The 12,988-nt window shown below is 40.5% G+C and overlaps 2 protein-coding genes across 3 annotated transcripts; both read right to left on the bottom strand.

Annotated features, from left to right (window-relative positions):
* Positions 1-3,773: 3,773 nt before the first annotated feature.
* On the bottom strand, positions 3,774-8,139 carry LOC106580738 (SERTA domain-containing protein 3). 2 transcript variants are annotated; one of them, XM_014162097.3, is made up of 2 exons: positions 7,400-8,139; positions 3,774-7,224 (listed from the first exon to the last, which is right to left on the bottom strand). In XM_014162097.3, exons 1-2 carry the CDS (start codon positions 7,418-7,420, stop codon positions 6,379-6,381), a joined length of 867 nt encoding a protein of 288 aa, XP_014017572.1. In that variant the 5' UTR covers positions 7,421-8,139; the 3' UTR covers positions 3,774-6,378. The 2 variants fall into 2 exon arrangements, with proteins under 2 accessions (XP_014017572.1, XP_014017573.1); XM_014162098.3 differs by having other exon boundaries at positions 3,774-7,193; positions 7,400-8,134.
* Positions 8,140-9,388: 1,249 nt separating this feature from the next.
* On the bottom strand, positions 9,389-12,198 carry LOC106580739 (flavin reductase (NADPH)). Its single transcript, XM_014162099.3, has 5 exons — positions 11,945-12,198; positions 11,015-11,176; positions 10,600-10,689; positions 10,364-10,495; positions 9,389-10,019 (listed from the first exon to the last, which is right to left on the bottom strand). The coding sequence occupies exons 1-5, from the start codon at positions 12,027-12,029 to the stop codon at positions 9,865-9,867; spliced, it is 624 nt and encodes a 207-aa protein (XP_014017574.1). The 5' UTR covers positions 12,030-12,198; the 3' UTR covers positions 9,389-9,864.
* Between the last annotated feature and the right edge of the window lie 790 nt (positions 12,199-12,988).

Here is a 12,988-nt window from a genome sequence, read left to right as displayed (position 1 = left end):
CCTTGGTGTTTATACTTGCATACTATTGTTTGTACAGATGAACGTGGTACCTTCAGGCATTTGGAAATTGCTCCCAAGAATGAACCAGACTTGTGGTCTACCATTTTTTTCTGAGGTCTAGGCTGATTTCTTTTGATTTTCCTATGATGTCAAGCAAAGAGGCACTTAGTTTGAAGGTAGGCCTTGAAATAGATCCACAGATACACCTCCAATTGACTCAAATTATGTCAATTAGCCTATCAGAAGCTTCTAAAGCCATGACATCGTTTTCTGGAATTGTCCAAGCTGTTTAAAGGCACAGTGAACTTAGTGTATGTAAACTTCTGGCCCACTGGAATTGTGATACAGTGAATTATAAGTGAAATAATCTGTAAACAATTGTTAGAAAAATTACTTGTGTCATGCACAAAGTAGATGTCCTAACCGACTTATAGTTTGTTAACAAGAAATTTGTGGTGGTTGAAAAACGAGTTTTAATGATTCCAACCTACGTGTATGTAAAGTTCCGACTTCAACTGTATGTAAAATGGAGCCATGAAGGCAACTTTGTATTAAAATGTTTCTTGTATTGGTTGACCTGAAAAAGAAAAGGTGTAACACCTCCATATGTGAGGCTCATGAGGATTGTAAAGGCAGATAATTTAAAGTAGGGGGAAAAACATGGATTTTGGCCTTGGACCAATGGGTTAAGGGTGGGGTGAGCGGAGTGAGTGTCTGACATGAGTCTGGTTCCATCTCCATCTTAATGAGTCTGGTTTAATCTCTAAAGCAAAGTAGCCTGGTCTATCCTGGGATAGGAGTAAAAATCATGTTGAATATTTTTGTGATAATTACAATTTGTCTAATCGCATGACTGAAAGGTGTCTTCAAATTGAGCCGTTTTTTTCCCTCTGACGACACTGGATGTTTGCAAGGTCAAAATGGAAGCGCAATAGTAACCCCCCCTGCAAGTCTGTTGTGGCAATGGATGCAAATGCAAAGTGTTTCTTAATAACCATTAATTTAATGCCATTAAATAGTTATTTTAGGTTATTACATTATTGGTTTAAGTTATTACACTATTGATGTCTGGAGCGTGTTGTCACGAACTCTGCTGGTCGGTTACTACGTAGCAACCTAGCGGTGCCGAAAGCCTATTACGATCTCCAAAACGGCCAAACCACTTTTTTTTTTAGACGCCCGTTTTGGCCTCAAATTAGTTTATGATCAAGTTCATTCCCCACGGAGAATTATATGAAAGTTCGCTACAAATTGAGATATTTTATTAAATAGTGATCCATTCTAACTACGACACTGAAAAAAAATGTAAACGTAATGTGTTGGTCCCATATTTCAAAATAAAAGATCCCAGAAATGTTCCAGATGCACAAAAAGCTTATTTCTCTCAAAGTTTGTGCACAAATTTGTTTACATACCTTTTTATTTAACTAGGCAAGTCAGTTAATGAATTCTTATTTACAATGAAGGCCTACCAACAGGCACCTCCTGTGTGGACGGGGGCTGGGATTAAAAATATAGGACAAAACACACATCAGGACAAGAGAGACACCACAACACTACATACAGAGAGACCTAAGACAACACAGCATGGCAGCAACACATGACAGCACAGCATGGTAGCAACACAACATGACTATACAAACATGTTACAAACATTGTTGGGCACAGACAACAGCACAAAGGGCAAAAAAGTAGACAATACATCACACAAAACAGCCACACGTTAGTAAGCATTTCTCCTTTGTGCAGTTCTGTCACACAACATAATGCCAAAGATGTCTCAAGTTTTGAGGGAGCGTGTAATTGGTATGCTGACTGCAGGGATGTCCACCAGAGCTGTTGCCAAAGAATGTAATGTTCATGTATCCACCATAACACGCTTCCAATGTCGTTTTAGATAATTTGGCAGTATGTCCAACCGGCCTTAATACCATAGACCATGTGTATGGCGTCGTGTGGGCGAGAGGTTTCCTGATGTCAATGTGTACAGAGTGACCTATGGTGGCGGTGGGGTTATGGTATGGACAGGCATAATCTACAAAAACGGACACAATTGCATTTTATCGATGGCAAATTGAATGCACAGAGATACCGTGATGAGATCCTGAGGCCCATTGTCATGCCATTCATCCGCTGCCATCACCATGTTTTCAGCATGATAATACACGGCCCCATGTCGCAAGGATCTGTACACAATATCTGGAAGCTGCAAATGTCCCAGTTCATCCATGGCCTGCATACACACCAGACATGTCACTCATTGAGCATGTTTGGGTTGCTCTGGATCGACGTGTACAACAGCGTGTTACAGTTCCCTTCAACATCCAGCATCTTATCAAAGCTCTTGAAGAGGAGTGGGACAACATTCCACAGGCCACAATCAACAGCCTGATCAACTCTATGCAAAGGAGATGTGCCGTGCTACATAAAGCAAATGGTGGTCACACCAGATACTCACTGGTTTACTGATACACGCCCCTACTTTTTTTTAAGGTATCTGTGACCAACAGATGCATGTCTCTATTCCCAGTCATGTGAAATCCATAGATTAAATGAATTGCAATTAATGTATTTCAATTGACTGATTTCCTTATATGAACTGTAATTCAGTACAAATCTTTGAAGTTGTTGCATGCTGCGTTTATATTTTTGTTCAGTATACATTGTCATCGCACAGGACCACGTGCTAACACAGACCAATCACGGCCGGCAGGCTATGAGGAAGCTTGCACCCTCATGCCATAGACGTTAAAAAGAACAATTCACCCAAAACCACTAATTTCTTTAATTTAGTGTTAAATAACTGTCGTCTCGGGAACTTGCTTAATCGTAGAAAGATGATACTTCTTTCTGTGGGAAACTAGAGTATCAGAATCAACCAATCAACCAATCAGCAAATAACCTAAGTTAATTTTATCTCAAATTAAATAACACTAACATGTGAGAACAATATTTTTTGGTGAACAAATGTTTCATTCTGGCATTATAAGGTTGGTAGCAACGTGGAAAATCGTTCTGGAAATCTGTTGCAGCTCAAGTCGACTACAAAATCCACAATGCAATGCTCGCTCTATGGGCTGGCTACACATAATTCCAAAGACAATATCAGGATGTAAAGTAGCTAGTTAGCTGTAAAATCGCCTAAACAAACTGCACTAGCAATTTAGGCGTCTACAATCTCACCATGTTCAACCTGCAGATCGATTTGCAAGGGCAGATATACTTTTGAGGAGATGAGAACCGTTGACCATGCCACGTCAATGGGCCGCGCGGTGAATGCTGGGCTATTATAGGTCAAGGAGTGAATGGGAGTCATTTGGGCGCTAGCTCAAAAAGCCAACATTAGCATGAATTTCGTCAACAATATTACAAATATTTTCCAAGATATGAGATACTTAACTTGCTATGTGTAATATTGTATAGCTTTGGAATCGACATTAAGTACTTTCGAGGAAAATAGGCATGTTTCTCGACTCATACCGTGACTTTGAGAAGGGATTGCGTGACAATTATTTTAGCAACCGCGTGACGCAGCCTGACAACGTGAAAGCGATTGGTCGATTGGTCAACAGTCTGCGTTATACGTTCCTCCATTCATTACCCAATGGAATTCCATATCCTACCTCTGGGCACGTTTGAAATTAAAATGCTTGCTGCTTTATGAGCCTTCAGGAGATTTCCATAGGAATACTTGGATGACGTCAGCGCTATCACTATCTACTAATTTTAATGTTACGCTATGCGTTCAGTATATATATGAATTATTGGCCATGTATTACATTAGCATTTATTACATTATACATGCAACAGTTATTACATTAGCAGCGATTACATTATGGGCAGTTATTACATACGTATGACATTTTCACATGCACCTTAACAATTCAACAGCACAATTCCACCTGCATTTGCATCGTTGCGATGCACTTGCATTGTTCTGACAATGTCCACTTGGGGTCAGAACGGTACTTTGAGTATTTTCTCTGGCTGCTTGCTAGTGTTCTGCAGTAGGGTCCCCACCGAAGGTGTGAATCTACTGTACTGTAGCGCAGTTGAGACAAGTGTCATTGTTTGAAAAGACTGGCACAAACCCATTTAATTTTAGAATGTATAAAAAAATATTAACATTGTGTTTGCATAAATTTGACAGTGCACTTACATGTCTTTCATTGTAAAATGTCAGCATAATTTGCTTTTTCAGGGCATTGAGCCAAAATACATTATATAAACAAGAATATAAAAAATAGAAACTGCCATTTTGTAACATATAGATCACATATTTAGCTGAACATTTAAATAGGAATTTTCTAAAAATAACTCATCCTTTGAACCATTTTGACCCTGGTTAGACATTTTCTAAAAATGCCACACAATAGACCTTAATAAAATCCTTGATGATGAAACTGCCACTTGTGTTTGGGATATTAATACAACCAAGTTACTGCAAGCAAACACTATTTTTCCCCTTAGACATCATTGCACACACGACAGAACCAAACTGAGGAATTCCTCTATTTTAACTCCAGCTGTTATAACCTGATATTGAACTACCAGTAAGCACCATGACATTTCACAGCCAGTAACTCAGGTTAAGGTAATATTTGTAAAGCTAGATGTAAGTTAGTGGCACAGCTCAATATGTAGCCTAATTATGCATACTGGTTAGGCAAGTTAAGACTACTACTACAGAACATACTGACCAATACAATGCAGTATTATTGTAGTTCAGTTGATATTGAAGGATGTGAGAATGGATGACGTCAGCGCTATCACTATCTACTAATTTTAATGTTACGCTATGCGTTCAGTATATATATGAATTATTGGCCATGTATTACATTAGCATTTATTACATTATACATGCAACAGTTATTACATTAGCAGCGATTACATTATGGGCAGTTATTACATACGTATGACATTTTCACATGCACCTTAACAATTCAACAGCACAATTCCACCTGCATTTGCATCGTTGCGATGCACTTGCATTGTTCTGACAATGTCCACTTGGGGTCAGAACGGTACTTTGAGTATTTTCTCTGGCTGCTTGCTAGTGTTCTGCAGTAGGGTCCCCACCGAAGGTGTGAATCTACTGTACTGTAGCGCAGTTGAGACAAGTGTCATTGTTTGAAAAGACTGGCACAAACCCATTTAATTTTAGAATGTATAAAAAAATATTAACATTGTGTTTGCATAAATTTGACAGTGCACTTACATGTCTTTCATTGTAAAATGTCAGCATAATTTGCTTTTTCAGGGCATTGAGCCAAAATACATTATATAAACAAGAATATAAAAAATAGAAACTGCCATTTTGTAACATATAGATCACATATTTAGCTGAACATTTAAATAGGAATTTTCTAAAAATAACTCATCCTTTGAACCATTTTGACCCTGGTTAGACATTTTCTAAAAATGCCACACAATAGACCTTAATAAAATCCTTGATGATGAAACTGCCACTTGTGTTTGGGATATTAATACAACCAAGTTACTGCAAGCAAACACTATTTTTCCCCTTAGACATCATTGCACACACGACAGAACCAAACTGAGGAATTCCTCTATTTTAACTCCAGCTGTTATAACCTGATATTGAACTACCAGTAAGCACCATGACATTTCACAGCCAGTAACTCAGGTTAAGGTAATATTTGTAAAGCTAGATGTAAGTTAGTGGCACAGCTCAATATGTAGCCTAATTATGCATACTGGTTAGGCAAGTTAAGACTACTACTACAGAACATACTGACCAATACAATGCAGTATTATTGTAGTTCAGTTGATATTGAAGGATGTGAGAATGTGTTCAATATTAACCCTCTACTTACTGGAGTAAGACCAGTGAAGGGGATTTCTTCAAAGATGACATTTCCCCTCAGGTTAATGTTTTTACACATAAAAAAATGGTAATCTACCTTCAATTAAATAGATGCCTGAGGCAATCCTACCTATCCACTAATTAATTTCTTAGACATCAGTCTGAACTGCTTTGCTATTAGTAACATTTTACAATATAATCTCTTGATATAGCTAGGCATAAAGAATACTACGTTTAAAACACCACTACTAGAAAAAGTAGGATAGTCTCTCATTCAGCTTTTTCTTCTTTTGTATAAAAATAGCGCATTTCACTCATTAAACCATGTGATCAACTGGACAGAGTAAACACTCAATTTCAATGTCTTGTTCTTTTTTTTTACCCCCTTTTTCTCCCCAATTTCGTGGTATCCAATTGTTAGTAGTTACTGTCTTGTCTCATCGCTACAACTCCCGCACGGACTTGGGAGAGGCGAAGGTCGAGAGCCATGTGTCCTCCGGAACACAACCCAACCAAGCCGCACTGCTTTAATTTCCTCAAAGTTCTGGTGATCAAGACTCTACCAGTATTTCCATGATGTGCTCCAGCTCATTCAGGTCCCTGAAGCTCTGGTTGAGAGAGAAGAGAGAGGGTGAAGCGGACGGAACGGAGGACAGAGAGGGTAAATACTTAAGCAGCTCGTCACTGGCTGCAGCAGAGAGTGCTCTAACCCCCATCTCCTTGTCAAACACCGATGTGTCGATGTCATGGAAAAGTTCATCTAGTTTCCCATCCTGCAGGTAGCTGGAACACATGACCTCCTCCACGCTACCAAAAGCCACCCCCTCTGAGGTTCTACACCCCTCTGAGCTCTGTTTGAGCCCCAGGTCTCCAGGTAGGTTCTCAATGGATCTGAAAGGTGTCCTCTGAGGTGCCTGAGGACCTAGTCCTCCATCGACAGTCAAGTCTAGTTCTTTCAGAATGGAGGAGACAGCACCTGACAGGGAGAAGTCACTCTCTGAGGACATCCAGACATCCTTCTTGTCCTCGACACCTGAGGCACTGTTTACAACACCCAGACCAGACTCCCTGTGGCTGCAGGGTTTAGATGGGACCATGGGTGGCACTGGTCCTGCCAGGTTAACTAACCCATATGGAGGCTTGTTTTCTAGGTGTATATGCCGCAGGGTGTTGGCTATCAACACCGAGCGGCGCAAACTTGGCTCCATCAGCTCCTGCCCGCGGTGGTACTTGAAGAGGGTGATGCCAAGCACTGACTGCCGCTGGCTCTCCCAAGTGCCGCTACGCATGCCCCCCACGACATCATCGACTTTGCGCTTCTGTCCCTTGGATATCATCATCATCCTCCTCGACGTAACGTAGTTAGCTAGATGGAGAAGACAAAACTTGATAAGAATCTTTCGAGATCCCATCAAGACACGTTACATGGTGAGATGACTGCAGTGTGGGAATATAATAACTACTAGCAATATTGCTAGTAGCTAGCTAACGTAAGTTAGCAAGCAAGCTACTACATTTCTAGCGTTTTCTCCACTTCCTACTGTGTCGCAATTTGGCAAAACAACAACAAACCTGTCGTGTGCAACTGTTCATCTGTCTTCAGTTATCTTTTCGATATACAAAAGTAATAAATGATGTTAGGTCCAAATATGTCTTATTTGTTTGCCTAGCTCGCCGGCTCGGTACAAAACCCACCGGCAAACTAAAAAGTAAACTCGTTCCCGCCCGAGATTTAAGTTTCACCAGAGAAGAAGAGGCGAAGCGAGAGGTTTCACTCTTGCCAAAATCTGACCAAACAGAGTCAGAGGGAAGTGAAAAAATATTACTTAGTTCTTAATTTTCTCGAAATCTAAAAACACAACCTAGATTCGAGCCGATGTCTTAAGTAGTTGAACATATTCTTACTCCAACCTCGTGAGTGACAAACTGAAACGTTTTAATTTTCGTCAAAAAACAACATTATATCGAAGGAGTGCCTGTGAATTGACGTTAGACCCGATTACGTTTTGTATTTCAATAAAAAAACATGAGTTTATGATAAGCAAGCAATTTTCTTTGGGTTTACAATAGGCTAGGCTATTTTGACAAAGCCAGCTATGGACTGTCACGAGCTACATTGCCCAAAAAGTTACTGAATGCTTTGCATACCCATGCTACTGTGATATTAGGCTACGCAAGTCATCATATGCCAACCTGTTTGTCTCTATATTCAAACAGAAAGCTTCCAATATGTTTGTCTCATTCGCCAAATTAGAAATTCAAACTCGTCAGAATTGCATTAGATAAAGGAATGTTGTTTACAGTGGGGTAGTCCCAGCAGTCTCTTAGTTTTTGTTTGAAGTGTTCACATCAGTGTTGCCAACTCCTCAGTAAGGAAAGTAGCTATTGGCTGTCCTAAAAGTCGCTAGAAGTCGCTAAATAACGTCATCGCCTAATTTGTATAATTGGCCATGTGCATGTAATTGTGATGGACGCTGCAGGAGAGAGGAATAATGTCATGGGAGAGACAAAAAGTGAGTAAAAAACACCCTAAATATGTTTAGAACTACCAATTAACTTTCTTCTGTCGATCCTTGTTTTTTTAAATGTCACAATTCCAACCCTCCTCCTTTATCCGGGCTTGGGACCGGCAAACTGACCCAAAAGAGACACTGGCTGAGTTACTTCGTTTTTTAGTTTTTAGTTTATTTTTGTTTGGTTTATTGGTTTAGTTTTCTTAATTTGGTTTGGTTTTTAACCTTATGGTCCACTTAGGAGCCTACAACAAGTCACAGTAAAACATGAACATTTTTAACTATAACATTTATAAAAAAAAATTGTATACAATCTACATTAACAATCTAAATGGACCAAAAACAGACAATAGAAAAAACTGTCAATGGCAATGTGAGAAAATTATGGTAACTATTCTGGCTCTAATTCAGGTACATTTTTTTTATTTTTATGTAAGCCAGGGCGGGATCAGCCAGCGGCGGCTTCCCGCATGCGCGATTCAATTGCAGTCTGGATGCGGAGGGGTGAGCATCGCCTGCTCTGACTGCAGCTAGAAGGGACTGCTGCGCAAGGACTTGGTCGACTGTGAGTGCTTTGGGACGGGGGTGGGGCCCACGGCAGAACCCGCTGCTCCTTGAGAAGAGTAAGAACGAGACGTGCTTTCACGTCAGAGTCTCCAAAAGTCTCCAATAACACCAGAAAGTCGCTAGATTTCTCGCTAGTCGCTTTTTTGAAAATGTGTCGCTAGAGCGGTCTGAATACTCGCTAAATATAGCGACAAAGTCGCTAAGTTGGCAACACTGGTTCACATAGGTGTATGTGACACTTCTAGAGATGGGGAATAGTGACCCTGTATGTGAGTGTACTACTGCCTCTGCCAAGAAGCCTTTAAGACTTTCATGGCACAGGTCAGGTGCTAGTTCACCTATAACCACAGACTTTGGTTCAAGCTCAATTTCAGCTGTTCACCCTCAATAGCTACATAGTGCCAGCAAATACCTCTGATAAACATTGTTGACATGATTTTTTTTTAGAGAATGTGACACATAAAGACTGCCACCTCACAACTACCTTGTATTAAAAAACTCTTTATTTCAAAAGCTAGCTATAAAATTCTGAGACAGCACAAGATCAGGCTACAAGTAGGACCTAGGCTACAAATAGCACATAGGCCTAATTGATTACTCACTTTGCACTCATACATACTCAGTCAACATTCAATTGCTGTTGGGTTAAAACATAAACAAAATAAAAGTAAAATAGATATTTGAACGATATTGGCTATGTAGTTAATTAAAAAGTCTGCACAAAGTATGAGACCCACACACAACTATAAAGATTATTAACATATTACATTTTTCATACATTATAATATCCAAGATAAACAAAATAGTTACAAAACATTAGCAAAAGCCAAAGCTGTCATTTCTTTCAAGCAAGAAAGATTGGCCTGTAGAAATAAGATCTAAGTTGCGGTGTCTGATAGGCCAGCTGTGGTAAGTGGTTTATGGAAACGGTAAAAGGAGGGCTCTGTCTTGTTCGGGTTAACTGTATTCCCCGCAAACCCCAACGGTCTTCCTGTCCCAGTCAGAGATGGACAAGCACTTGACGAAGAAGTGTCCCAGGTCATATTTGGAAATGACCCGCCCTTTCAGCATGTTCTCTGTCACTGTGTACTTCTTAGTCAAAGGGAGATTATCTGTTGGGAATAGCATTTATATTTAGCAGCAATATAAGGCACCTTATATTATTACATATTCAGATAATATTTACTCAATATGTTTATAATGTTTAATATCACTTGAATAACACTAATCCATCCAGTACATACCCACTGGGCACACACTTTGAATCAATGTTGTTTCCATGTAATTTCAATGAAATTACATTGAACCGACATTGAATAGACGTTTCATTTACGTCTTTGCTCAGTGGGTAGTGTGTGAGGAGGGATGATAGGCCTATCATGTCATCACTGGAACCACTTACATTATAGTAGTACAGTACTACATTTCTACTGATTGGGGAAGGGCGACAACTAACCGTCGATGTGAGGGGGCATGACAGCCACGAATTCCAGCCCTGACTCCTTCAACACCATGTACATCCTATCATGGTCCTCTGTGACCGACAGCAGCCTGGGTGGCACTTTAGACCGGTCCCATAGGAGGAAGGCTTTGAAGAGAGAGGGGGACAATATAAGGATATGGTTTCTTTATGGTAGTTTATTGGAAGTTGGAAAGATGCTGTGACCCTGACTGTCCAAGATTCCTCTGTACCTGACATGCAGCCAACTACTTTGCGGATCCCCCGAGCTTTCATGGCGTCTAAGATGTTTCTGGTTCCTTCTGACATCATTGTTGTGGGACCTGTGGATTGCAACTGAAACATCAATATACTGGCCATTATCCTGGCCTAAGCATTAATTAAAATGTGTAGGCCTAGTGCAGCAACCCCTAGTGCAGTTAGTTACTGTAACTCACCCTGAACATTATTACAAAACATATTTAACTTATAACAGAAAACATATTTTAATGAGACTCCTGAACATTTCCATTTTGATTTGCACTTCAAGATATATTTCAGCTTGTATAACATATCTGTTATAACTTGGTTTTATTCAGACAACTTAACATATGTTTTAACTAAGTTAAAATTCCTATAGCCTACTAATGAAAGTTTGCCTAAACTGACCGAGGTCACTCCTGGTGCCCAAAATGATGATAACAGCATCCTGACCCTCCATGGTCTTCTTCACATCCTCCTTATTGAGGACATCTCCCACCACCACCCTGCAGGCTTTGTGTTCTGCAGGCAGCCTGGCTGGGTCTCTCACTAGCACTGTCACATTGTAACCTGTGGATAATGATGTACAAAGAAGCATTATGAATTTATTGACTCATCTTATCCTCTACCAATGATCCATAGGTATTTCAGTCTGATGGGAATATGAAGATGAGAGGAATATGTAATGTTGGCAATTAGTTCATTTTTGATGAATGGTTCTCAATTCTAGAGCATGGCTGTGGGTCGAATTGATTAGGCCATCCCAGTGTTCTGGATAAGCACGATAAGCGGACAGCAGACTATCATCGCGTATCTGCCGCGCACTAAAATGCACTCATCCCAATCATCAGTCAGCAGAACACCATAACGACTTGCATGACTCAACACTTTTGTCGCGTGATCTCAGAGCAAGGAAACGAACACCCGTGTTAATCAAATAAGCCAAATTATTTCTGCTTCTTTTAGCACGTTTGCTATTATTTTTAAACGATGTAATTAATAGCACGGAATAGAACAAATCAGATTGGAATAGAATAGAAAATAAAAACACAAATATAATCAAATATAATAACTTTTTTTCCCCCCCAGAGGAAGGCTGTGGCAACTTACACTTCCAATTACGCTAGTATAGCATATGCTAATGACAGATGTCTGCTGTCCTATAGCATTGCATAGGAAATCAGATGAATAACGTTCAGCATAGTTTAGGAACAAGGCAGACCACTCCGATCACTTTTGGACCAGGCTACACAGCAATTGATATATGAGGGATTGTGTAAATAACCTATAATCTCCCACAATAATTAGTAAATTATGTAATTTAGAAACGTTGCCTACCCGCTGCAACAGCCAGTGGTAATGTCACCAGTCCGGTCATTCCGGTTGCCCCAAATATTGCAACATTCTTGATCGATTCTGACATAATAACAGATTGCGAAACTATCACTGGTCACGGAAGAACGTTATAACTTCTTACTTTGTGGATCGCGTGCAACAATGTATCCGAAAACATACACGCAGAATGAACCTCTTAGAAACTTTGAGAAACGCCTCTTTCACTTCCGCAACAGACTCCTCCCAGCCCCATCAATGAAAGGAAAACGCACACAGTCACAACAGGGCCGCAATTGTGCAGGATATATATTCATTTTTAGAGAATTTAAACTAATGTATTCTGTTTTCTCTGTTTGGAGATCCAACGATCTGAAAGGATGGCAGTTCCAAAAATCTGTCAAGAGACCTAATTGCAGGAATGTCCAAGCTGCCTCTTGCCGAATCACCTTCATTACACTTCAACCTCCTCCACCACGCGACAGCCATCCGGTTATGGCACCAAGGTGACTGACTGGGATTCGAACCGTACCCTGTGATCCACATTGTGAGCCCCAAGAATGTAGTAGCCCACTGACCTAAAGCCCGCAGGCATTAGTTCGGGGAGGTGCTATTGTAATGGCTTTAAGACCGTGCCGTAGACTCACTCAACAGCTACTGCAGCTTGGCATTTCGCCGATGGAGCTATCCAATCGCAGAGGATCACTGGCTCGAGCCCAGTATTGGGACAGGGACAGTGGCCGAAGCTAAATTGTTGGCAGCACACTGACATCTGTTTCACTATTACACATCTTCAGGTCTCTGGCAAGGTTATGTGGTGCATGTGGTTCACATAGTCTCGCTCGTCGGACTCATGGCGATACAGTGGCTGGGGGGAAGAGACGGTTCAGAGAACCACCTCCGTTAAATAGCATAGGCCCACTTTTCCTTCATAGACGCATGCCATAAGATGCTCCCTGTATGAAATGCTCTTCATTAGGTGACATTAATGTAATTTATCAGCGAGGAGAGAACAATTACTGTAGGTTGAAGTAGATACATTTTGATGTC

This window comes from Salmo salar, chromosome 20 (assembly GCF_965601325.2).
Source record: "Salmo salar chromosome 20, fSalSal1, whole genome shotgun sequence".
Taxonomy (NCBI): domain Eukaryota; kingdom Metazoa; phylum Chordata; class Actinopteri; order Salmoniformes; family Salmonidae; genus Salmo; species Salmo salar.
The sequence above is the reverse complement of the archived record's forward strand: the minus strand, read 5'-3'. Positions and strand labels throughout refer to the sequence as shown.

Bases quoted from the DNA above. Each gene is read 5' to 3' on its own strand.
- LOC106580738 (XM_014162097.3), bottom strand. From the start codon at position 7,420: ATGAACAGTTGCACACGACAG. The intron at 7,225-7,399 runs GTTTGTTGTTGT...GGATCTCGAAAG, and splicing joins TGAACAGTTGCACACGACAG to ATTCTTATCAAGTTTTGTCT.
- LOC106580739 (XM_014162099.3), bottom strand. From the start codon at position 12,029: ATGTCAGAATCGATCAAGAATGTTGCAATATTTGGGGCAACCGGAATG. The intron at 11,177-11,944 runs GTAGGCAACGTT...CATTATCCACAG, and splicing joins ACCACTGGCTGTTGCAGCGG to GTTACAATGTGACAGTGCTA. The intron at 10,020-10,363 runs GTTAGTTGTCGC...TATTCCCAACAG, and splicing joins CATGCCCCCTCACATCGACG to ATAATCTCCCTTTGACTAAG.